Below are 26,671 nucleotides of genomic sequence, written 5' to 3' on the forward strand. Positions count from 1 at the left end.
CTTCCTCAGCTGGTCCTGTGTATATTTACTGCCGCTACTTGTAAAGGATTTTATTTGTTTATAGACTCTTTAGAAATAAATATTTGAAATGTGTTAAATGCATTTAAATGTTTGTTTTTTTTTTGTTTTTTTGATTTGATCGCCACAGCAAATGTTTATATCACCTTGCTGTGACAGATAATAAAACAGTGAGATATAATTAAAAGCGGGGTTATTGGCTCCACAGAGGTGTAAAAAACCAGAGCTGAAAGCAAGATGACTGTACAGATTCGGTTAGCGAGAGTTTGGGTATTTGAGTAGAAAAGCAGGGGCAGCTTTGAGATTTGAAATGGCCATCGCAGCTGCTGTTGTGACAGCTCAGACAGTTCAGACAATGCCTGCTTCCCTTAGGGAAAAGGCTACGGTGAAAGATGAAATCAAGCCGTTTACTCTTCATCCTCTGCGTGGTCTCTCTTAGTGACACAGAGGCTAAACCCGTGAGTTTCTCTAGTTCCAGATGTTTTGTTCATTATCATATCGGCTTAATTCCACCATACATTTGATTTTTAGAGGCGTCTATGGAGAAATGTGTGGCCAGTGAATTATCTATTAAAGCTTCCCTGTTTGGGTTTATCTGAGGTTATGAGTCTGGTGTTAATTGCTGGTGTTGCCCATCTGGAAGCCTGTGAGGCTCAAGGTGTTGGCTGAAAACTGACAGATATAAAACCGAGAACAAACCCAGTCCCACCTCCTTTCTTTTCTTTTTCTTCTTAATTGGAATTCATTAATAAAGCTGTTAAACTGGCCTTAATGCAAGCTGCTCTTCTGAGAGTCAGGAAGACGACATGGACGATGCCGATTAGTTAGCAGGACCACATCTGCCCTCAAAGGAGGCCATTAGATCGGGAGGCTGCGACTGAAACCGGGGGGAGCGCTCCTCCCCCGTTTGTTTTCACCTTTCCTCTCTCGCGCTCTCTTTTCTCTCTATCAATTCTCTCTGTCACCGTCTCTGTTTGGCTCCTCTCTTTGTGCATTTTCTTTTTAAATGCAGTTCCACCTTTTTGTTTCGGTTTCATCTCTCTAAGAATGACTAGCATCTGCTCCCTCCTCTGCATGGCGTACAGGTAGGGTTAAAGCTGGGGTATGTTAGCACTGGGATGAAACGTGGGTCTTATAGGACAGATTGCATGCGAGTTGGTATACCAGGTGTTCCGGTTCCTCACTGGTTGTTGTCAGTCACGCTAGAGCTGCTGATTATTTTTAATGCACAGCTGACCTTTTTACAAATCTGTTTTAATATCACCAGATAAATAACCTCAATACTTACGAAAGAGCATGGCTGCTTGCAGTTTGTCACTCTGTGAACTCTGAACTTCAGGCTGTATGAAAATTTTGATTGAATTGTCCTGGCAGTATTTGCAAAGATCCAGGCTTTTTGAAACAGCTTTTTGAGCAGCAGCAGAGGCAGCAGCTGCTGCCAACAATGAGTATTTACTCCAGAAAATGCATCTTGAAGTTGATTTCCTTGTCCTCAAAGTCCCTTGAAAGAGGCCCTGAGAAGAGAAAATGTGTTTGGATTAGTTGTCTTCGGTTTGCATAAAGAGCCAAACTCGGCTCGGCGCTGCAGCGTGTCACCGTGAGTTGTTTACCTGGTCCCTATAGTCAGCGAAGGCTCTGTTTCCAGGAGCCACTCACTCTGTGTGCGATCAGCTGTGTCCTAACTTCTCTGGGGTTTTCATTAGGAGTTTTCTGCTGTTGTCATTCTGTTCAACATTTCTGTGCTGATGTTGACGGACCGGATCTGAGAACAACCGGCTAACGACTCCCTCAATACACTTGGCTGCATCATTTGAGCTGATAGTGGGTGGGTTTACTGTGCCACATTCACTATACTTATCTCTCTGGGTCCCTGCAGGAGATTTTTCCAGACAGCTCACTTTTATGTGGAGGAGAGCAGCTCTCCACGGGTGGTGGCCAATGAGAATATCCCAGTCATCCCTATACCAGGTGAGCTATGTTTTCTATACTGTGCCAGAAATTTAATTTATCAGTTTTAACGAGCCAGCGTGTACTTTGTCACACATCAGACTGAAACGGGACTTGCATGAAGCCTGTTTGGTATGACTTGTATGTGAGGTTGTGGCTTTAAAAAAGTACTGTATTGTATTAGTTAATGTGCAAAAAAAAAGTTGGACAACAAGCAAGTTGAAGTTTGCTAAAAGTGATTTAAATGAACCAAAAAATAAAGTAATGGCTGAAGTGTTTTCTCAAGTTCTCCACCGCTTTAGGCTAACAGTAGCAGATCAGCATTTGTTTGCTAAAGGTAATCCATAAATGGTTCAGGTACATGATGGTGCCAGTGAAGAGGTAATTTATCAGACTACAAATATAAGGAATCACTGTTGCAGATGTTCCCATTGCAGAAATTTTGAGTCTGATCTAATAAATCCGTTTTTTAACCATAAAAAGATTTAAGACAAAACTTAAATTTAGTTTATTAAATCTGTTCTGTAACCTTAAAAATAGTTTTTTTTAAGACATAAACAGAGGACTAATGGAATCTTGACTGACTTTTATCGATTTATGTCTACTGATGTATTGCACATTTACAAGGCGTCATTAAATCTTTTCAAAGGGTTTTCTGTATTACCTTAATGTCTGCTTTGCAGTTTCTGTTCATTTACATGTGAATTGACTCCGGAAACAGCACTGTAGAAGTTGTGTGACTGGCTTTTCTTAGCCCTTATTGTCCCAGGCAGCAGTGGAGTGGCAGCTAGTCGATATCAGACTTTACTTTCACAGTCGCTTTAAGCTCAGGGACATTTCAAGGCTGTGACATCAGTCGAGCTATAATCATGATGCTAGTATTGACTCTGCATGCACTCTGTTTTTATTGCTCTTTCTTTGTTTCTTCCCTTGTTTCTCTTGTTGTTTGTTTGTTTGTTCCTCTCTTTTTCCCCCCACTATATTTTCTCTCTGCTTATCTATTTGTGTGTATTTGTAGTGATTCAGAAGTTTGAAATGGAGCCGTGGGACCTTTAAGCCCACCTTTTGTTCAGCTTTATGTCCTGTCAAGAATGGGCCTAATCAGCCTTAGTCTATTACACTTTCTAGCTGCCACAAAGCCACATTTCACCCAGAGCTACTCTGATGAACTGATCAGGCTGATAAGTCTCTTGACACTAATATAGATGGAAAAAAGACACTTTGATAAATGACCAGATTAATAGGCAAGAATTCACCTCTATGCTGTAGCCACTGAGGCAAGTAAAAGCCTCGGAGGCCCCAGCTGCTAGTGTGTATTAGTTAAGACATTGGCCAGAATCGGCAGCGATGACAGCTGGGTCTCCTGCACTGTCCCTGTGTGATGCTGACCAGCCTTATCAAAGATCTTTCATGTGTGATTTGGAGCTGATTTGGCTCAGATGAGACAGATGTGTCTTCCTGTACAGCTCAAAATGCCAAAATCTAGGTGTTTGTGATAGAGGTCACTTGGTTATTTATTTATTTTTTAAATCTTTTCCTTTTGTTAAAAATAATCTACCAGTCTCACTGATGTAGTGATGCCGCGTAAAAGTAAACAAAGTCACAAATTTCTTTAATTTCTGTTAGTGAGTAAAAAAGCGATGACATAATGGGCACTTGCTGTTTTTACTGCTTCCCCTGCAGATGACATGGAGGCCATCCCTGTTAAGCAGTTTGTGAAACACGTCATGGAGCTCTACAAAAACAACATGCAGGGTTTTGCTGAGGAGTTTGAGGTACTCTTTTGACACAACATTGTGAAGCATTGTTAACCCTCGCTGCGTACAGAGTCGTGTTTTACATCAGAGCTGGGTTTTGTTGGTCTGCATGAAGGAGCTAAAACATCCATTGTTGCCTTTTAGTTCTACTCTGCTTTACGTTACCTACAAACTAAACAAGAGGTCATGTATGCCAACATGCAGCTCTTTGATTGGGCAGTTTTGACAACTTTGTGCTGACAGCAGGTCTTGCAGTCCTTTACTACTCATTTGTATTTACAAAAGAAAAGGTCCTGAAGGTTTATTGATAAAGGAGCATCATCATGAATGGAGATGAGCGAGTGGAAAGGGTACGAAAAGCTTTTTAAAATAATTACTGTGTTGTTGCTGCGTTTTATGTATTTCTTTCACTTAGACAAAGAACCATAAAATCGAGCCAATCAAGTGGATCTGCTTTGCTTTCACGCCACAAACCTCGCCACACTCTGCTCGAGGGAAGAACTTTCCTCGTAGTCTTCCTCTGTGTAGTTTACCGCTCAGCCATAAAAGGCCAATGGTATGTTGTTGTCACCGAGTCAGACAGGCTGTGTATCTAATGTAATCTCAGGCAAGTTCGATCAATCTAAAGGTCAGAGGTCAAGCTTTATGAAAATCTTGTCACTGCAATCTTCACTTTCCATTATTTTAGATACATCTACTAAGGGGTTTTCACACCAGTCCAAACCCAACAAACCAAATGAGAAGTTTCCAGATTTTCTTTGAAGTAAAAAAAAGAAGAAAAAATTACGTAAATTTGCATAAAAGCACATAAACTAGTGCTGATACTGCTAAACTACTGAGCGCAGAATTTATCTTTTGTGCACGCTCTCTCCAAATGGGCCTGCCAAATCTGAACAATGGTTGGACATTATATCATGCACACACTCGTGCGCGGGGTTGCTAATTTTGAACAGATGGTTGAGAGAAAGATGGAGAGAGAGACCAGAGTGATGAAGGTTAATTAGAGAAGGTCTGTCTGCCGGTTGACCGGACGGGAACACACTCTCTGTGTAACTAGGTTAAGAAAGGAGGCAAAAGCTTCACCCCCAGTGTATTCCTTCTAATTGGGGTCATGTAATGTGATGCCTGTGTGCGCAATGTTCAAATGCACCACGACGAAGCCGTTTTGGACGTGATTGTTTTTTTGGGGGGGGTGACTGAATGCATCGTGCTGTAGAAAAGAAGAAGGCTGTTCTACTAGAGGCTCGAGTTCAAGCCCCAGTTGCAGCAAGCATCTGCTCTGAAGCGTCCTTGAATAAGGCACAGAATCCATGCTAGAGGTTCGGCTTTAAATTGGGGGCTATGAGCTGTGCACAGGGGAGATCTGTAGGGTGGAAAAAAATAAAACTTCCCCAACAATATAGTATCAGAAAGAACACTGAGATTTTGAGTAAATATAACTTCTTTTTAGAATGTAATTCTGTTAGATCTAGCCTCCTTAATAAAATCAATTTCTGTTTATTTTTTTTCCCTCCCTGCAGGAGGTCCAACGCTCCACAGCCGACCTGAAAATCACAGCAGAACATTCCAATCATCCTGACAACAAGCACAAAAACAGATACATCAACATTGTGGCCTGTGAGTCAGCTGTAAAATCTGATTACGTCTGCCGCTTTGGATTCCAATAGTGTTCATAAAACGGGTTTTCATCTTTTTAATAATTCTCACAAATATGTCAATGCTTCCCCTTAGACGACCACAGCCGGGTGAAATTACGGGCTTTGGCAGGAAAAGATGCCAAACATTCGGATTACATTAATGCCAACTATGTGGATGTGAGTTCAACCAGCTACTTAACATTGTTGAAGGTTTACTTTTCTTTTTTTTTGTTTTTGAAATGGAAAGGTTGCGAGTCTGAACCGCTTCAGCTGAACAGCGACTTGAATGAAGCAATAGTGCGACGTGAAAGAGTTATTGGCAGTGCTAAACGGCTTGCTGACAGCTTTGTTTAAAATATCAATCGAGGTGTCCAAGTCATAAACCTGACAGATAGTAATAAAAAATTTTACATTTATATTTGAGAAATGTATTCATGCATGAATACGTATCATTACTGTCAGCTCAAGGAGTGAATTTCATGACCGGCAAATGTTTCGCCAGTAAATCGGTTGCATCAGCTATATCAGGAATATTGATAGAGGAGTGATTGCATCTTACCAGTAAACAACACTCCCTCCACTCTCCTGTTTTCAGGGCTACAACCAGCCCAGAGCTTATATAGCTGCTCAGGGCCCTCTCAAGTCTACATTCGAGGACTTCTGGAGGATGGTGTGGGAGCAGAACACTGGAGTCATAGTCATGATCACGAACCTTGTGGAGAAAGGAAGAGTAGGTTCACTTTGATCTATCGCATAATCGAAGCAAACATTTGACTGTAATTCAGATAGGTTCAAATGTAACTCTGTGCATGCTGTGTGTTTCAGAGGAAATGTGACCAGTACTGGCCAACAGAGAACAGCGAGCAGTATGGAAGCATCGTGGTGACCCTGAAAAGCACCAAAGTGCACGCTTGCTACACATTGCGCCGTTTCCTCATTAGGAACACTAAAGTTAAAAAGGTAACCAGACACTTGCACTATAATAAACTTTGTCTTAGTGGGTTGAACCTGCTGAAATATTGAAACATCGACATCACGGTCCAGTCAAAAGAAAACACTGGTCGACATCTGCCTGCTTCAGAAATGTATTTCGTAAATATGAATCTGCTCTAATGGCAGAGAATTTTTGTGTACTCTGAAAATTATTAATATTGTTCCAATTTGGAATTAGTGGGAAACATCTGATTACACTGAACAGATCAACGGATCAAGCCAAGGTTGTATCCATGTGTAACATGAGATGCGTCATGTTTTTTTTGGAGGGGGGCGCGGGGGTTTGTGGATTATAATTAAAAACCTTCCCAAAAAATGAAATCAGGACAGATTTATAAGGGTAATCAGATTTATCAGGTCACATTTATCCAACATGTTCTCTCTCTCTGACTGTTAAATCTTAACGCAGCTTTCATTATCATTCATTTTGGTATGGTCCCCACCCCCAGACATTCAGTAACCATAGTGACTACCTTGCACCAGTCATTTCCTGGAAACGAATATTTAGTAACAACTATTCTTAATATTAGAACTTGTTTTTGTTGTGGGGATAGAACTTTAAGTGATTGTGGGCAGGTTACAGAGTAAAATGTCATATTCATCAAACCATTAGTGAGCCCTCATGTCCTGTGAACGGAGGCCGTGCCAAATTTGCGTCAGGACAGAATAAAAGCAATCACTGAGAAATATTGATTTGTAGTATCCCTACCCTCTAAGGGATTATGTGGACCCAAACAGCACAGAGCAGTCACAGGATGTCCTTGTGTAAAGGTGAACGGTGCGAGTTTTTCTATTCATTCATCACCCATTTTTCTTTCAGTAGCCAGCCGTACACAGTTCATGGGTAACCACGGGGAGATCCAGAGTTTTTTGTACATGCTTACGCTAGGACACGCATTATAATGTTGTAAAGAACAAATAAAGGCTTTATTTTTATTTATTTTTTTATTTTTTTCTGTTTAGAAATGCTGAGTGGGAGATTTCAAATGCTATGCTGTTTATCTCCCGACTATTTTGTTCCGTGCTCAGAAATGTTGTTTCTGATGTCTTTCAGGGGCAGAAGGGGAACCCGAAAGGGAAACTAAATGAGCGCATTGTGGTCCAGTATCACTACACTCAGTGGCCTGACATGGGAGTACCGGAGTACACCCTTCCTGTCCTCACCTTCATCAACCGCTCGTCTGCAGCTCGTGCTGCAGACATGGGCCCTGTCCTGGTGCACTGCAGGTACATCATTATTACTTAGCTCCTGGGCTAGATGAGTGTTACTTATTAGCATTAGGCTCATATTTGCTGACCTGGCCAAAAGCTTCCTGTACGGGTTTGCTTATATTGCTTGTCACTCTGCTCTTCAGTGCAGGCGTGGGGCGCACCGGAACATACATTGTCATTGACAGCATGCTGCAACAAATCAAGGACAAAAGCACAGTCAGCGTCCTGGATTTTCTCAAACATATCCGCACACAACGCAACTACCTAGTCCAGACTGAGGTAAGAAGCACTAAATAATCAGTTACTCTGGGAAATGTCTCTAAAGGTCATCTCTGATTAAAGATGGATAGGGAGTTATGAAAGCTGTTCACTTTGATACTCTAAGCTCAGGTAAAGGTCACGCTTCCTGCAGTTTCAATGCAACACGCAGAGCAAAATGTGATGTGGTGAGACCAGAATGAGTCCATACTGGCTGTCCTCTGGCAGCACTTTAGTCATTTTTTTAACTATGGGATGATTGGTCATAGTTACCTGCTGCCCCTATCCATTTATATTCCTGCTATCTTCTCTATGAGATCAGTTCACAGACAACTGTCAGGAAATGTGATGTTGTTGTCTCTTCCACGGTTTCATGTAAGCTTTTTAGTACCAGTTTACCTTGGAAAAAACAGTTAATTTAACCAGATATTACATATTTTATCTTAATACCCTCACTAAATGTTAGAGGCAGGTATTGTAGTTTTGATTTCACTGTCAAAGATTTGGATGTTACATTAGAAGTCCACAATGACAGGCTGACCCACCTCACGGCATACAACCCTGAGAATGTCCAACAAAAAGCAGACTCCTGGTCACGCTCCTGACCTGCAAACTCTTCAAACTGAAAACTGCCTTTTGGTATCGGGCTCATAGCGGCAGACCCAGCTCTGATCAGCACTGATGATCCTCACCGTGAAAGGTTCAGTTTGACAGAGAGGTTTCTGCCTGCTGTCAGTTTGACGTCTGCAGTGAAAGATTTCCAGGAAGCAACTTTTAAAGGGGAATCGGACAAATTCAGATTAAATGTTTTGTTTTCTTTTTTTATTTCTTTTGACTGACTCTACTAGTTACTCTGCAGAATCCAATATTTATGATCTAATCATTTATATTTTAATTAAATATATTGTTTTTATAATGTCTGTAGATGTCTGATTTTTATCTTCAGTAAACAATGCTAAAACTTGGCATGGAAGAGTACTTGGAATTAAAAATGTATAATAATAATAATGTTTTTTTCCTAACAATCATTTTAAATAAGCATTTTAATTAATAAACTCACTTTTTGTCAATAAAAGTAAATCGGCTTGGTGGCTATAACTGGATGAAGTCTAGTTCTTACGTAATTTGGGATACATCAGCTTTTTCTGGTAAGAATGGCTCCTTTGTTCTCCACATGTCCATCTTCCTCTGTTTTTTTTTTTTTAAAGCTCTTTGGGAATCATCTGGTTGGAGGGAAAACACTATTTTGTGCCTGTTGTCTCTGGCTTTTTTCACATATTCAACAAAACAAATGGGAACAAATTTTGTGCTTTTGCAGCAGGTTACCAGTAGCAAAGTGCCTAAAGATACAATTTAAAATCAGTTCTTTGCTGCGTTGTCTTTTATGTGTTGACACATCACTGATTCATCCTTTGAGTTTGGTGCCTTTTTATGTTTGAATGATTCGTAGGTCAGTGTCAAGTGACTTAACAAACAAAACAAAAAATTCCTGTGAGACTGTTTAGGTATAACGACTGGACTGAAAATGAGCGAAAAGAGAGCGTTGTCAAAATAAAAACTTTGAAACACCTTCAAAAAGCCTGGAGAGATATTGCTGGAGACTACTTTAAAAGAATCTGGCTCCTTGGAAGCAAAATATAAAGATACATTGAAACATTTCTGAATGCTCTATACCTTTTGTCTCCCACCAGGAGCAGTATGTTTTCATCCACGATGCTTTAATGGAGGCTATCCTGAGCAGAGAGACGGAGGTGCCCGCCTGGCAGCTTCACAGCTATGTCAACAGCGTCCTTACACCCAACTCAACAGGCCGCACACGGCTGGAGAAGCAGTTCAGGGTTAGTAAGCGCGCAAGTCTAACTAGTCGCGTTAGACGAGCTGTCTGCGTCAGCAGTGGCTCCATCAGCTGCATTTGAGGTGGTCTTTGACTCAGAAGCTTGTTAGCAACACGCAGGCGGCTTTCCACTCGCAGACAGAAATAAATTGAGAGCGTCTCTGATGTTGATGCTAATAAAGTCATGTCTGTCACCCCTGCCGCCTTATGCAAAGCTTGATGAATGTTTCATTAAGCTCCTGCTCTTTCAACATCAGGAGAGACAAACTAATTGCTCCCACATAATGTCACTTCCTCCTGAGATTCACATGCTTGTTATTAATGTGAAAGACTTGCTGTTAATTTTGGGGTTTAAACAGTATTATATCTTAGTTTTTATGTTTGATTTTAATTTACAGCGACTCTCCGGACTAAAATCTAATTTTGCCTTCTCTCTCGCCAGCTGCTGACTCAGTGCAACACACGCTTTGTGGAGTGCTTCAGCGCCCACAAAGACTGCAACAAGGAAAAGAACCGCAATTCCTCAGTGGTTCCCTGTGAGTATTTACAACAGCATACTTGACATGGAGCCGAGGCTTCGGCGAACCAAGGTCATGTCGAACAAGCTCTCGGCAAGAACGTGTTTAAATAATCTTCCACGAATCGTATCAATCTTGTGTTGGTTAATTTTGTAAATGAAAGGAAATGAGAATTGGACTCAGATTTGCTTATGGCAGATTTTGCAGCCTCTCTTTATTCATATTTCCAACATTAAAATCGGTTGCCGTAGTCCTATAAGTTAATCTTTCCATGCCTTGGTGAAACCCTGATGATGGAAAAGGAGGTCCTTGTTGCTATAGCAACAGTCGGGACTGGTAATAAATGTGTGCATTATCAGTCAGTGCAATATTACAGAGGCCGGGGTTCTGATTCAAAATGTGTTTTTCTATCTCTGCTTCTCAACAGCGGAGCGAGCAAGGGTTGGACTCGCCACTCTGCCTGGCATGAAAGGAACAGATTACATTAATGCATCCTACATAATGGTACAGTGTGATAGCTCCTGAGAGATTTTTTTTTTGTTTGTTTACTCTTTGTCATTGTGGGGTTTTTTGTGTTTTGGGGTGGTCTTTTTTTGAAGAATTTTATTGACTGATGTTTCCTGTCTTGCAATTGTTTGACGGGGACAGTGCTGAGTGTCTGAGAAAATAGCTATAAATGAACCAGAGTTAGAGCTATAGACTAGTTTGTAGCTGTGTCCCTGGCTAGTTCTGAAAGAGCGATCTATATTTAAATGACAATGATGGTGATTGTGATGTGGAGGTTACAAGTAGGTCCATAATTTGTTGAGCAGAGACATGAATTTTATAGTTCTACCTCACAAAACCACCACATTGTCTTTACTATGTGATCGGTTCTGCAGAATTTGGCTGAATCTGAGCAGAGTATAGCCCTAAACATGTCACATTTCATCCTGCTGCTTCTGTCAGCAGTCACATCATCAATAAGAACTAGGGACTGAGTTCCATTTCCAGCCATACATGCCCATGCCATTAACATTGCCTCCACCCTGTTTGACAGATGACGTGTCATGCTTGTTTCTCTCCTTCTCCGTATTCCTGTCTCGTCATCATGCTGGTACATTAGTCTCGGTTCATCGGTCTGAAGTCTTTGTTTCAGAGTTCTTTTAAATGTTTCCCGACAAAGTCTGATCTGCTCTTCTCGTTCCTGAGCGTAACCAGTGGTTTGCACCATGTCGTAAACCCTCTGTATTTACATTCATGAAAGCGTCTCCTGATTGTTTATTTCAAATTACAAGGAAAAACTGCAAAACTACATTGAATCTGCTTCAGATGTTATGTCTTCTTCATTTGTCGTGAAATTACAAAGCTTCACCTGGACATGAAATGTGGTCGTCAGTCAATTCTTTACTAAATTTTGGATCTCTTGTATTAAAATGCCTGGAATTCTTAAACATTTAATTCGAAATTTAATTTCAACTGAACTCAAATCTGCATTTCATTCACATTTCAGTTGTTTGATTTAAAATCACCTGTGGTGGTGTACAGAGGCAAAATTACTTTTTCCACAAATTATGGACCTAACTACGTTTAAGGTTTTTTTTTTAGTGTGGGAAATATTTCATATGCATGAGTGCTGTGGCCTTGAGAAAAACTAAAAGCTCACTGTCTGTCATTTCAGGGCTACTACAGGAGCAATGAGTTCATCATTACCCAGCATCCTTTGCCTCATACCACCACAGACTTCTGGAGAATGATTTGGGACCATAACGCTCAAATTATTGTCATGTTGCCCGACAACCACGGCCTGGTAAGTAATGGAGGAAGAATATACAATTTTTCTCTGAAGTTTCTTATTTGTCTGTCCCGCAGTTTCTGATGGACGTGCGCCGTTTGTACGTGAACATTTAGAATGAAAATGAATCATTAGTGAAAAAGTAAATACCAGGTTTCTTTCATGGTTTCCCTGCAGGCTGAGGATGAATTTGTTTACTGGCCGAGTCGCGAAGAGGCCATGAACTGCATCGCCTTCACTGTCACACTCATCAGTAAGGACAGACTGTGCCTCTCCAACGAGGAGCAGATCATCATCCATGACTTCATTCTAGAGGCCACACAGGTAGCTGCTCCTCTGCCTCATTACATCAGTGTTGGGTTATTATTACATGACGCATCACGTCAGGAGTTCATCATCTTTATTACATTTTATTTCAGTGGGGAAATGCTGTAATGTGTAGAATCCTAATTAAACATGTCATGGGTGTGCGCTCTTCTTCTCCAACAGGACGATTACGTTCTGGAGGTGAGGCATTTCCAGTGCCCTAAATGGCCAAACCCTGATGCCCCTCTCAGCAGCACCTTCGAGCTCATTAGTGTCATCAAGGAGGAAGCCATGACTCGAGATGGCCCCACTATTGTGCATGATGAGTATGTTTATATTTACCTTTATGGCTTTTGTGATGAGAAAAGACTAAATAATCTTTGGGTTAAGGTTCAAGTTAAGTTAATCTAAATGTGAAGAGTTCAGAAGGGAAGGTCTCCTCAGATGTTAACTTAATTTTTGGTAGATGTGGTGACATTGTAGGGTCTTCACGAGTGGGATACAGATGGAGTGCTTTCCATGGCTTGGGCTTTGAAAAATCCTTAAGTGTGTGCACTTGGAGGATAAACCAAAACGCCAGAAGTGTTTTTAGTAACCAGGCAACCAAAACGTTTTCCATGTTCCCAGCTGATGTCTTTCCTCCAGACGTCTGTACAAATACTTAGCTGCTGTTGGTAACAGCAGCGCCTATCAGAATAGTTCTCATTGCACAATGTCCTCACAATGAAAAATAAATCTGTTTGCTCCCTGTAGTTGTCAAAGAGCAAAAAAACAGCCCCAGTGTTCCCCCACTCATTTATATACTAGGTGTGAACATGATGGGATGCTTATGACTGACAAGGGAAGCTGTATGCAGCCAGGTTTTTGCTTTCTTTGATTCAGTGCAGTGATGATTTTTTTTTCTTTATAAATTAACTTGTTGTGAGTCTTGCAGAAAGACACCCAGTAGTATTAGAGGTCAGTGGGAAACACATCTTACTGCCCAATTAATTTAATTTGCTTACAACTTTGCCTTTAAATTGGCACTGTACCTTTTATTTTATATTAATTAATTTGACGTTTTTCTCACTTTTACTTATTCAGTTATTTACAGTGGTGGCAAATGTAGTTGTGACCTCCATCAGTGCTTTCTATATGCAACTGCATGCATGACTCTTAACTGGTAATGTTCAAACATTATGCAGTTCAACTGGATTCTAGTGCAGAGACTGCCGAGGCATTGTGATTCAAGTGTACTCGCTGACAGCCCTTTCTCTCAGTGTCCGATAACCTTGAGTGATACTGTGTTGTGACATGTCAGTCTTTAGAGCACACAATGAAGATCACAATGATCTAACCTCAGTTTAAGAGTGATATAAGCACAAGGAACTATTCAATGTGAAAGGGACATGGCAAAGTGAAACCGTTAACTTTGGGGGAGGGAGGAAGAACCTTTCCGATGTCTTTGACTAGTATGCATGTGCAGGGCAAAAATAACAATTTATGACACTTAATAATTTTGCCATGCCTAATTAACCCTTTGGTATGAGTTTGTGGTCACAAGCGCTACATTCAAGTCTTCCTTAATAGAACATGATGTTCATTTTGTCCCAATTAGAGTTGAATAAATAAGAAAGCAAAGTTTACTTTTAGGCCTGGCAACATTTTACTTGATAAGTTGCTGCAGAACGAACGTGTAGTGTTTGCGGTTTAAAAAAACAAACAAAACCAAAACAGTAGTCCAGAAACCAGCAGTGACTATGCATAACGTCAGCAGCTTATTTGTAGTAGCTGTATTCAAGCTATAAAGCGACATACAAGAAATTAGCCCTACATATGCAGTCATTAAGGCGATAACACAAAAATAGGAAAACAGCCAGCAGAGCTGATTCTGGGTATCTCCTCTCAGGTATGGAGCAGTGTCAGCAGGAATGCTCTGTGCCCTCACCACGCTGTCCCAGCAGCTGGAGAACGAGGGTGTTGTCGACATCTATCAGGTGGCTAAGATGATCAATCTCATGAGGCCAGGAGTCTTCACTGACATAGTAAGTTCACACTGTGGTAAAACATCGAGTGCCTAAAATTTTGTGTTACAATTGTCAAATATTTTTATCATTTTTTTTTTCCTTTAACAAGCATGTCAAACACCTTTGAAGTTGAAGTGGATTGTCTGCTTGCACAGTGCTTTACTGTGTAGTCTACTGTCACCATTTTCCATAAAACCCAACTAAAAACGAGTATCTGCTCCGAATGGGCCTCTGAATTAATGCTAAATGTTGCTCTGTATCTGCCGGAAGTATAAATAGATTTGGATTGGGTTGCTAACACCTTTTGCATATCAACTTCATTAGCTTGCGATTGACATTGTTGCGTTTACAGCTTGTTCTGCTGCCCCCAAGTGGCCAGAAAGTCAATTAATACTGCCTTAAGCTGCATTTACTGCTGCATTGATTATTTTCTTGTCAACAGCAGGTAGAAAAACAGGCTGGCAGATACACAAATTGCCAGGTGTCTTCACATCAAGCACACTTTTCATTCAGCAGAGATGGAGCTCCATTAGTATTCTTGGCTTTGTCCAGTTTTCCTTAAGCTCTGTTTTCTTCACCAATTCCTGACAAAATGTCTTTGGCTTTAGCTGCTAAATGCCTCATGGTGTTCACCATCTAGTATAATTTTTTTTAAAGCTTTCTATGGTATGTGGTGAGAATTCATAAATGGATCATTTGGGCAAAAAGGCTGGCGAACTGGATGTTTCTACTTTTTAGGTGACTCACTGCAAAAGTTACTTTCATTCATCTGTTTGTAACAGAAACGTCCTTTGATGGTGGTACCTAGAGACATGCTTGTGATTATATTAAAAAAATTAAGTGATCTTTAGAGTGAACTTGGTGCCTATTTTTGTGTTTGTGTGCACAGGAGCAGTACCAGTACCTTTACAAAGCCATGCTCAGCCTGGTCAGTAACCGAGAGTGTGGCCTGAGCCCCATGCACATGGACACTAATGGGGCGGTGGTGATCGCAGACGAGTCGGACCCCGCAGAGAGCATGGAGTCGCTCGTCTGAGGACATTCTTACAGGCACTTAATTTGTAAAAATCCGAGAACATTTCTGAGGCCTTTTTGCCAGACTATTGATTAAAATGAATAACCTTATTACTTTTTATACTGATAAAAGTTTTTTGATATTTATGTTTTTGTCCTTTATTTCTTGTCTTAAATGTTATCCTGCTGAGCGTTTGCACCTGTTTTAATTTGACACGAGGAATAAGCAGCTCTGTCCAGTTTGCACTATACTATCAGTGTTACTGCCTAAAATCCAGTGAGCAAAAGTATGACATCATTAAATCCTGGCATCGCGAGGAAACTCGGATCTTGGACCGCGCTGAGACAAACGCGAGGCACGAAGGCCGGGATGCGCTGAAGCGATCCGCTTCCTGATTGTCTCGGAACAAAACTTCACTTCATTTTACAAGCATGAATTATGTCACTTTATCACTTCAGTCAGACTAACTGTTTTGAGGCTCCGCTCCACAGGGGTGAAGCTTTTTATCTCGTGAGAGACTCACACCTGCCTATATATTATTTCCCCAGTATCTCACTGCTGTCTTGTAAAATGTACCTATGGCTTATTTTGTTAAAGTGTGTTACATCTAATGTGAACATTTATTGCTTTTTACAGGGATTTATATTGTTATATTGTTAAATTGTTTTGTAATATATATAAATATATCTATAAATATTATATCCCTAATAGCCAGCCAATGATTGTTTTTTTTGTTTTGTTTTTTCCTTATTTGTCCACCTGCCTTGGTGTAAACTTACTTTTTTTTTCTTTTTTTTAAATAAATGGAGATCTGTAGCTTGTCATGTATTGCCTACAAATCTCCAGCTGTGTTTTTCTTTTCTTTCTTTCTTTCTTTTTTTTTCTTTTTTTCCAGCATTTCTTTGAGCTTTTCTAACCCAAGTGGTCCAAGCTCAGCTGTTAAACATCTGTACCAACAAAATGTAATTGCTCTACATTTTTTTTCTCCATGTGTTTTTGCAATGCAGTGGATGTAACGAGAATTTATTTTTGACGCTGATCAACACCAAAATTGAATAAATGAATAAATAAAATTCACGTCAAAGTGAAAACAACTGGCAGCGGATTAGTCTTCAACATTTAAAAATCCAAATCCCACATTTTTCTGCACAAACGTTCAAGGACTTCAAGGCCACATTCACAGAGGGATCTTTGGCAGCATGTAGAAGTTGGTTGGGTTGAGTCATTTGAGGATATGTGCACATCAGTTTTGTGGATAAAGATACTGCAGTTTTGTTGTCCTTTATAATCCTGCCAAGCTGATGTGAGGAAACTGCCAGTTTTTCAAGACTTAATCTGGACTCTCTCTCTCTCTCTCTCTCTCTCTCTCTCTCTCTCTCTCTCTCTCTCTCTCTACACACATATATATATATATATATATATATATATATATATATATATATATATATATATATATATATATATATATATATATATATATATATATATATATATATATATATATATATATATATATATGAGAGAGAGATAGAGATATAGATAGAGAGATAGAGAGAGAGAGAGAGATATATATATAGATAGATCAAAATAAAATAAAATATGGTGCATGCCTGAGCTTGAGATGTGGAGGTGAGCCTTACAAGCATAAGGTTTGTGGAAGCCCTTCACAGAAAGTAGGCAGAGAGACTTTGAGACAGGAGCTAAAAGAGGATAAACTGAGGCTGTTTTAAACTGTGAATCATTCAAGGCTGCTCCATTAGAGTGCCACAATAAAAAAGATGAAGCAGGAAATGAGTAGAAATTGCTCTCAATTAAGGAAATTCATGCTTTATAGTTCATTGTTTTACCCAATTTTACCACAGAGGAGAATCCCCGCCAGGCGTCCTGGTGAAGATGTTATTCAGTGCCTTGTTCAGATGTTTTTGGGTTTTGTTTTGTTTTTTGGGGTTTTTTTTGGATAGTTATCTTAGATAGTTATCTTTGTTCGTAATGAAGTTATTGCAGGAAAATGGAACTAGGACTTGGACTTCATGGGACTGAAATTGCTCAATGTACTGTCATCACAAAGTGGATTAACTTACGGAAGGATGGACTATTTAGATTTTATTAAAAGGGGTGAATGTGTTTGCAAATTAATCGATCTCAATCTACATTCATATAAAGACATATTGATATGGGTCATTTTTCTCCCGCTGTTGATCAGTGTCAAAAAAAATTATGTTACTTCCATTTAAAATTGTAAACAAACACTGAAAAAAGTCAAATTAGGTGAAATCTTTCTGTGGGGGGGGGGAGGTGATGCTTTATTTGTAACCAAAGATGTGGTCCCGCTTTGGAACATGTTATTGGTTTTATCCTGAGATCTATTAAACCAGATAGAATTTGAAATCCATATTGTTAAATCTCGCAGATTTCCCCTGTGGAAAGTGTGAACTTATCCTTTGAGCATGTTTCACTTCTAGCCTCAAACTCGCCTTCCACAAGCTCAAGATCAAAGACTTGTGTGACGAGGTTTCAAATTCCGACTGTAAATTGTATTTTATTGGACTTTACTGCGTTAGTTTGGAACTGTAATTATAACCCATTTTCAACCCTTAACATTCCTCTCTTGGTTGTGTTTTCTGAGATCGATTTTATTTGTTTTTTTAATTCAATTTGATTTTTTTAACATGTATATTTTTTAAATTCATCTGATAACATCTATTTCCTTTCCACCCGGGAGTTTGCTAAATCCATTGAAACCCCTCTGACATTTGGAGAAACATCAAAACTCCACAGCGAAACTTTTTTTCATTTTTAAATTTTCACCTCGTGTTGGTGTGTGTGTGAGTGTGAATGCCAGCATCTTTCTCTGCTCACATTTGAAACACAAGTGCTGTAGCTTCACGCATTTACTTAAAAAGGAAAAAAAAAATCTGTAACCTTTGTGATCATAGAAGTTTATATTTTCATACAAATATTTGGTTTGTACAGAGGACCTGTAACAGATTGTACTTTTGTGAAAACACCTCAGCAAAACTCCAACAAACGAAGCTGCCCTCCTGAGATCCGCCATGACGATTTAGATCAGATATCAGATATGTTGGTCTCGGATCACTTCAGCTACGCTGGTCATTAACTCTAATCTGTAACTTACGAAAATTCAAAAAAAAAAAAAAAAAAGGTTTTGTCAGTCACATTACGTGTTTATATGACAGTATCATAGTTATTCCTATGATGCTATTATATACCATATTATAATATACTGTCATTTAGGTAAATTGTATTGCTCTGCATTGAATAAAGTCTGGCTTTGGGTGCACTGCATCCTTGTATTACATGAAGTATGGAAAATAAAATAAGGAACCTGCTCTCCATGTCGCCCCCTGCTGTCACGCTCTCGCCGAACAACAGTGGTGGAAGAAGTACGCACAATCCTGTGTGTTAATATATGCAAGTGATTTGCTCATTTAAATCTTTATACACTGCCGTGTCAACCTATCACATCCTCTAATTCATATTTATACTCATGATGAAATGACTGTAAAATCCTAATACATCGAGTAACCCGAGCTATGAAATAAATGTGGTGGACTGAAATATTTCCCTGTGAAATGTAGTGGAGTAGACATATGAAGTGGCATAAAATTGAAAATCCGAATGAGCTGAAATGGCACCATAGGTTCATTTTCCCCTAATGCCGCACTTTATTTTGGCAGAAATTGGCACTGTTAAAAGTATTGTAAATTAGGGGTGGGTTTGAGTCCGCCTCGGGCTCTTTTCTCTACTCTTTCTCTCTTTCGTTTTGCTCTCCATCTGAACTGTCACTATATAAAAGGTTAAAATGGATAAATACGTGCTAGGAAAAAAAATAGGCATAATTAACTTTTAGCAGTCCACACGCTCAATTTAGTCCTGTATGAATGTACAAACTGCAATACAGAGGGGAAAAACATATATTACAGAATCTAAAGATCACGGATATCCTCATACTCAAAACTACTAAATGTTGTTACTTTGCACCAGGAACTCTTTGTGTTCAGTGTTGACGGTTGTGTCCCAGGTACATCTTAGGAAACATGACAGGTGATGCACATGTACAGTAATTTTTATTTAGAGGCCACAGCTCTTGCATATTACAACTGTTGGCTTTCATAAGGCAAAAGCAAGAATGAATCCACCAGCTAATTCACACAGAAAACAGAAAGCATTTGGGGAGGGTGGGAACCCACGGGCATGCAGCAATGGCTCAGAATGCAATGTACAGCATTTTATATTTATATATATTTATATAATATATACAAAACAACAGTGAGACCCAAACAAATGCCAGACATCTCATTCTACACAATTACAGAACAAAGACGGACCAACTTTTTTTTTTTAATAAAAAAAATTCTTTTTGCTCTTTTTCCTTGTAAAAGTGCAACTCAATTAAAATAGAACCTGTTTCAAGGCCTTTTAATGTTGAAATAAAAATAGAATCTCCCGAGTTATCAAAATGGAGCTATGAGAATATTGCATCTCTAGAATACCCACTCGAAGTTCAAGATTCCTGTTGAACCATGTCTAATTCGTAATTGAGATGAGATCACATAGCATTGACACATGATAAAAAATGCAGGTCTAGACTTACTGTCGATGTTAAGAACAGTGAGTAGACGACGGTTTATCTGTAACAGCCGTAAACAAATACAGAGGTTTTATTTTCAGTTCGAAGCAGTTGGCATTCACTTAAAAACAGACGAGACAAAGAAAAGGGTCCACACACTCATCATCACGACAATGTACCATTAATGAATGTAGAATACGACAAAGAAGCGCCATATAGGATTGCATTGGACAGGGACACACCTATTAATCTCACTCAACATTGTCAAACAAATGGTTCTCCATATTGCTTAGTAACACATAGAAATGAATTTAGAAATGAATGAATCCAAGATAGGTGCTATCTTTATCATGACACAGCTAAACTGCCAATCATGGTTATTTTTTTTAAAACATTTTTATTTTGATTTTCTTCAGTATAAGTACTATTTTTATAGTTAATAGTTCCTTCATAGGCATTTCGAGCTGACAAAGAGGTCCTAGAGTGGCTATCTGAGTTGGTACATGCATCGGTAACCAGGCTAAAGTCAAAAGTGTGAAAGGGAGGGGGTCGGGGTGAGGGAGGGTCCTAGAGGGAGGCCGGGGCTGAAGTCTCGGTGTCTAGTCGTCCTCTTCGTCCTCCTCGTCGCTGTCCTTCATGGAGATGCCTTGCATGCCTCCTTCCCTCACCGAAGCAGCGGCCTCCTCCATGGTCAGCCTGTTGCGCACCGTGTCGTACATCTTACTGTTCAGGGTGGAGTCGAGGACACCCTGCAGGCGGAAGTCCCGGTACTTTTTCTGCATGAAGACAAATATATATGTCACGTGACACGCTTCCTGCTGTGTCTACTACAAAAGAAAGTTGACATGAGATACATGGAAGTCAGAGAAATAGTGAAACCATGGGCCAGCTTTTGGATCTTAAAGGACCACGTAAGCTGCAGGAGTCCAAAACCCATCCATGTGAACCCACGGTGCTCTAAGATAGACCAAGTTAGGATTTGTAGACAAAAAAAAGTTTCCAGTTTATCAACACCTTACCTTTGTAATCCTGATGAGGATTTTTAACTGGTAGACGTGGAGCTGCTGATCCATGCGTTCAGTGAGCCAGGTCCCCAGCAGGTTCATGGTGGCAGTGTACCATTGCTGAAACACAAACACAACACTCTCCAGCAAAACACACACCCACACACATACTAAAGACACCATGACAGAAAACTAACCTTTAAGACGCAGGTATAAAACCAGAACTAAACATGTACATTTCATAATAATATCAGCATTCAGTCACTCGGATTGAAGCTCAGTACAAAGTCTGTATCGCACTTCACAAGAAACCCATTCTTGCATGAGTCAGAACGAGCAAATAATGCAAGTTAAGAGGTTTTCGAAAAAGGGGAAATCATGTTCAAAATAAATAAAATCTCACGAGCCACAGAAGTATTACAAGCTACAGAACATGGACGTGCTTCAACTGTTTCTTTTGATCGTAGATTAAAAGATATAATACTCCAACTTCTACATGTCAGATCGCCTCATCTCTTCATCGCGTGCTTTTAACTCGGAGTTCCGGACAGCATTAAATATAAATCACTGAGCCGATATCAAAGTTAAACTTTGGAAGTTAACGCTGGTGCACTGAAGTGGTGACAACTTCAAACTGTATGGTAAAACATTAGACTTGCTACATTTCTCAAACATTTCTCTCACTTTTTGGGGGTCTCTAATTTGGATGAAAAGATCAAAACTGGTGCAACGTCTCTAGGTAGGATAGCACAACGAATGGGAACGGTGAAACAGCTAGTCTGGCTTTAACAATAGGTAAGTACAATCAAAAAGCTCAAACATAATTAACATGCTTTTTAGGTCTGAGTAAGAGAAACTGCACAATGTTAGTGCAAAACTTATCTTAGCATAAAACATGAAGCAATAAACTGTCTCCTTGCTTTGACTTCATCCATAAGAAATATTCAATTATTGTCATACTAAGAGCTAAAAGTAAAAGCAGACCTTACTGAGCTGTGTGCCAAAAACTCAGGATCCACACTGCTCTAAACACTCGGTGTCATGATGTTAAAAGTGAGGAGATATAGTCAATTTGGTCGTCTCAGACACAGATGTGGCTGTGAGCACAGAGTCTCTACCCACCTTATGTCTGTGAGGGGCAACCAATCAGAAGAAAACTGGCTTCAAGGGAGGGTAAAGGGAGCCAAGACAGCTTGTTTTTAGACAGTGGGTGAATTGAGCGGCTCCACCAAGGGCCATTAAACAACAGAAGATGATTATTCTGAGCAGTAAACCATGAAAAGCTACAGTAACAATATCCAAGAATTAAAATATCATTTTGAAATGAGCAAAATAGGTTCCCTGTCATAGAAATATGCACTCGGGTCATTTTACTAAACAACGGACTTATAAGCTTATCCCAGTGGTCAATAAGACACACAAAAAACAGAAGAGCTTCTTTGGTGTCAAATCCCCCAACGACACTTCGCACTAAACCAACAGATGGAATCAAATTAAATTCTATGTAATGTTTACTAAAGTAAATGGAAACTGCTTGAATTTCATTTAGTGATCCCAACACACTCAAGGACACAAACAGACACACGTTTACCTTTTACACAAGGAAACTGCATTTATAGCGCTACGAAGAGATGGAAGGAGCAAGTTTATGGAATTTCCCTGAGTGCACTGATATTACAGCGACTTGAAGGAATTAATTAAAAAGAGGGAAGTCATAACGCATTGAAAAATGTATCTGTCTTGAACTGCAATTACCTTTTCAACTTCTAAAAAATGTTCAAGTCGATATTTTGTAGCAGCTGCATGGCCCATCAATTACTGAAGGCAATTACTAAGCCTTTATTTATAATTTATTCAAGTGGAAACGCGGTGCTGCGTTTGAAATGCCCTACACTGTGGATAGAAAACTACTATGGGGAATTGAAATTATAGTTTTGACACGGGTACATTAGCAAAAGAAAAATAGAATGAGAGTGAGTAAATGGTTTGCAGGCAGGGAGCAGCGGTGCTGTTTTCTTGTACCTTTTTCGCTCTCGTTTCCTTGGGGTGGCAATTTTCCAGACTGCACCAAAGTTACAAGAGAACAGCACCCATGTTTGATAGAAACGGGCGTCATACCTCCAAAAAAGGTCAACTTTAAACTTGTGAGTAGGCAGGAACGCAGAGAAGCTTTACAAGGCCCGAATTAGAGGTGGAAGGAGTTAGCTTAGTTGGTGTGTTTTTAGTTTTTAGGTTGAGGTTTATTGAGATCAGGATTAGGTGAATGGTTGAAAGGTTTGAACTTGCAGATGCCTGTCCACTTCACAGTCGAGTTGAGCGTGCAGTGCATGCAGACTTCGCGGGTGGGTGGGTGGGTGAGTGGCTGAGTACGTGCTAAGGACGACTGCTCTATGTGCAAATGAGGCAGAACTCTGAGGAGGGTCATGCTAGAAGATGTACACAGGAAGATTATTTGACTCTAAAATCATGCCAACCAACATAATGTGATAAAACAAGGCAACGCAACGCTAGAGATAAGTGCCACTTTTTGACTAGAGGAGGCAGCAGGAATGAAGTTAATCAGAAAACAGGAGATTAAAAGGATTGAAATAAATCAGCGTAAGAAAGAGAGATAAAGTAGAGCCTATGCAGCGTCTAGGAACGACTTCCACATGCATGCAAATGAATGAATGGAAATGCATTCAAATCAAAAAGAAAAAAACATTGACGGCTTCGAACTTGCTAAAACTGAAACACTCACAGCTCAAAACAAAACAAAAAAAAGTCAATTTCAACACAACGGTGCTGACTAGGATCTCAGTTGGGCACTCTGGGGCCACACGGGGGACACAAGGGGGTAAAAAGCTCCACAGTAGAAAAAATTAAGGACACACGGAGACAGGGGAGCCAGTGTGGACCTCAAAGACAAAAGCAAAACCCACTTCACAACAGCATCACTCCTGGCTCCAAATAAAAAAGAAGATTAAAAAAAAAAGTCATATTCATCTGGCACAAAAATAGAAAACCATTGTCTGTCAGACATAAAAACGTGACGTCACTGCCTCACAGAAAGAACTGAGAATCTGTCAGACACACAAAGCAATCACACGCCTGTGGAGACACAGGTCTTTACAAACAGGTTCTAAATGACATGAAGCAGACACATCACAGCATTATGTGTTGTTTGAATCACACATGGAGGACACATTTATGTCAATGTATCCCATTAGGATTATGTTTGGTAAGACAGTGCTCTCTTCCCCCTGTAACACACTGGTTCCCAACAATTCACATCCAAGTCATGCCTTTTTATGAACCCTCATTAGACCTTATACTTTTTTAACCTGCATCATGTTTTCTTCTTAGGTTGCTTTCATTAATGTTTCAAATCCCTGGAGGCAATGGAAACAGCCGTGTGGAAGTTCAGCTGCAGTTTAGCAGCGTGGGAGTTACATAAAACTGACTAAAAATGGCTCGGACCTCAGAATACTAACAATAGAAAGCTAAAGTAGATCTATTAATGCCCCCAGAGCATAAAAGTGCAAACCTGGTCCGAGCAGGTGGAAGTCATTCATCATCTGTTCTCATCAATTGTGTAAAAACAACAATAGAAAAGGGAGAAGGCGTTTGTGCTGTTTTTAGGACTATATTTATATTTGAAAAAGCTTAGTCTTTTGTGCTTTGTCCGGTTTGTTGTTTGTCATGTCTCGTTGCCCTTCGTTTCTCTTTCCCCTCACCCCAATTGTTCGCAGCAGATGGCTGCCCCTCCCTGAGCCTGGCCCTGCTGGAGGTTTGCTTGTGTTAAAAGATAATTTTTTTTTTATTGTTGTGTTTTTTGCCACTACTATCGCCAAGTGCTTCCTCGCAGAGGATCAGTGGGTTTCTTTGTACATCGATGTAGGGTCTTTACTTTTATATAAAGAGCCTTGTGCTGACTACTGCTGTGATTTGGTGATACATAAATAAGCATGAATTGAATTCATTTTTATTAAAAGATAAAGCGATCTGTAATTGCCTATTAAAGTATTAATGAGTCAAACATGCATTGTTTCCCAATACCTTAGACTCCCGAACTCTGTTTTTTATTCAGTTTTAGCTTTTTTTTTCAAAGCATGTTTTCATTTTGTGTTCATTTTATTCCCCTTTTTACTTTCTCCTGGGGGATGCTTTGAATTGCAATGTTTATTTAAAAGGTGTTACAAAGATAAATTTGCACTTTAGGACTGAAAAGTCTGTTGCAGGTTATCATTTTTACTACCAGTGCATCTATTTTCATCTTTCTCTTGCATTTTATCTAAATGATGAAATTTGGTTTATGCTTACACTGCTGTTCACTCACCTCAGTCTAAGTTGCGCAACAGACTGCTCGGGGTGTAATTAAAAAAAGGGGGGTGTGATGTCTCCTTTCTGTTCATATTTATCATCATCGTCATGACTGATCGCATTTTCCTTGGGTGGTTGGGAACCACTGTTCTAACAGATCAAGGGTATTTGCCATGTCAGCCTCTCAGATTGACCCAGGCCCGTCCAACAGTGCATCATTCACCCAGCGTTTTCATTTCACACACAGAAACGGCACAGGTGCTTCACTGTGGACTGACGACAAAAGGACTGAGTGGGTTTTTATTTTCATTCAGGAGGCTGACATGTTTTGTGTGGAAAGCATCTGAAAGCAGAGGACAGTGGTGACTTAAAAAATACAAGAACTTGGTGTCCTGGCGTATGATCAGTATGGACAGTTCTGTTCTTTCCACAGAGAGCACTGCTTTAGATAATCCTTTCTGAGGATGCTTTTATGGACTCTTTGGTAAGTAAAAGTTTGATTTTTTAATACACAAAGGCCCAAAAGCACTGTGGCAATGCACACCAGAATGCAGAGGGCAGCTGAGATTCGGAAAGAAAAGAGACAGAGAGACAGAAAAGTCGAGAAGGGATCAGAAAAGCCTCTTCTTCCAGGCAGAAATACATTTCCTGGTCTCAAAATGGGACTTATCCCTCTCTGCCCTGTTGTTTTGCCACATTTTGGAAGGCCCCTCCCTTTTTGTGAGGAGGAGACGGCATCTTACTTACATCAAATAACCTTTCTATATACACCTCCTCATTGACCTTATCACGAAGCATATCCTGAGAGTGGCGCACAAAGGTCACGTAGCCGTCAGCTACATCCATTCCAGGTTTCTATAAGAACAGACAAAGAATAGGGTCACGACTCAGGAGAAGAGCAAACAAGCGGCTGTACCAATAATTACTGTCTTCAAAAAGGTAGAAGAAAATCACTCAGATGATATTTTGTTCAGCTCTAAATGCTCACAAACAAAACAGGAAAGTTGGAGGCTGTTAAACTTACAGGTACATCCACATATTTTGAAGCAGCTTTCACCTGAAAGTCGAAACAAAACCGTCAAACAGTGGCTGAAAGGTGAAATGTTAATTATCGTCAGATTCATTAGGGCTTGGAATATTTTACTATTAAAGATACAAAACTAGAGTTCTTTTACCCTTTTTTAACCCCCCATGAGACAAAAAAAGCAGGCTTTCAGGAAATACATTCAGTTTTTCAGAATATAAAGTGAATTTTTTTAAAGAATACTTTCAAGAAAAATAAACTGAGGGACTGAAGAAAGAAAAATCTTACCGTGAATGAAAGGAATGAAGAAAAGAGAGTGCCTTCATCATATCTGGAAATTTTGGCCAGCACTCCCTCCAATATGGCAACAAACTGAAAAACGAGAGGAATCATGAACAATCTAATAATCATATTTTAAAAAAGTCAAGTTAAATTTTTTTCTACTATTGTTATCAAAGTAAGCTGATATGAAGCT

The 26,671-nt window shown here is 39.8% G+C and overlaps 2 protein-coding genes across 11 annotated transcripts in view; one reads left to right on the forward strand and one right to left on the reverse strand.

Moving 5' to 3' along the window:
* ca16b (carbonic anhydrase XVI b) overlaps positions 1–16,369 on the forward strand; it is a 112,184-nt gene extending 95,815 nt beyond the window's left edge. For both annotated transcript variants that reach the window (XM_004548741.6, XM_004548742.6), the window contains 16 exons: positions 1,895–1,986; positions 3,649–3,740; positions 5,243–5,339; positions 5,454–5,536; positions 5,955–6,089; positions 6,185–6,319; positions 7,407–7,579; positions 7,708–7,843; positions 9,514–9,660; positions 10,099–10,192; positions 10,602–10,678; positions 11,835–11,963; positions 12,126–12,272; positions 12,438–12,580; positions 14,143–14,278; positions 15,150–16,369. In XM_004548741.6, the coding sequence (XP_004548798.1) occupies positions 1,895–1,986; positions 3,649–3,740; positions 5,243–5,339; positions 5,454–5,536; positions 5,955–6,089; positions 6,185–6,319; positions 7,407–7,579; positions 7,708–7,843; positions 9,514–9,660; positions 10,099–10,192; positions 10,602–10,678; positions 11,835–11,963; positions 12,126–12,272; positions 12,438–12,580; positions 14,143–14,278; positions 15,150–15,296 (1,963 nt within the window). In that variant the 3' untranslated portion in view covers positions 15,297–16,369. The remainder of the gene's footprint in view (positions 1–1,894; positions 1,987–3,648; positions 3,741–5,242; positions 5,340–5,453; positions 5,537–5,954; positions 6,090–6,184; positions 6,320–7,406; positions 7,580–7,707; positions 7,844–9,513; positions 9,661–10,098; positions 10,193–10,601; positions 10,679–11,834; positions 11,964–12,125; positions 12,273–12,437; positions 12,581–14,142; positions 14,279–15,149) is intronic.
* Positions 16,370–19,344: 2,975 nt separating this feature from the next.
* Positions 19,345–26,671, reverse strand: part of cadpsb (Ca2+-dependent activator protein for secretion b) — a 66,807-nt gene continuing 59,480 nt past the window's right edge. For all 9 annotated transcript variants that reach the window (XM_076884150.1, XM_076884149.1, XM_076884148.1 and 6 more), the window contains 5 exons: positions 26,485–26,568; positions 26,197–26,229; positions 25,920–26,027; positions 20,886–20,990; positions 19,345–20,642 (listed from right to left, as the gene is read on the reverse strand). In XM_076884150.1, coding sequence (XP_076740265.1) covers positions 20,466–20,642; positions 20,886–20,990; positions 25,920–26,027; positions 26,197–26,229; positions 26,485–26,568 — 507 coding nt within the window. In that variant the 3' untranslated portion in view covers positions 19,345–20,465. The remainder of the gene's footprint in view (positions 20,643–20,885; positions 20,991–25,919; positions 26,028–26,196; positions 26,230–26,484; positions 26,569–26,671) is intronic.

This window comes from Maylandia zebra, linkage group LG5 (genome assembly GCF_041146795.1).
Source record: "Maylandia zebra isolate NMK-2024a linkage group LG5, Mzebra_GT3a, whole genome shotgun sequence".
In the NCBI taxonomy this organism is placed as follows: domain Eukaryota; kingdom Metazoa; phylum Chordata; class Actinopteri; order Cichliformes; family Cichlidae; genus Maylandia; species Maylandia zebra.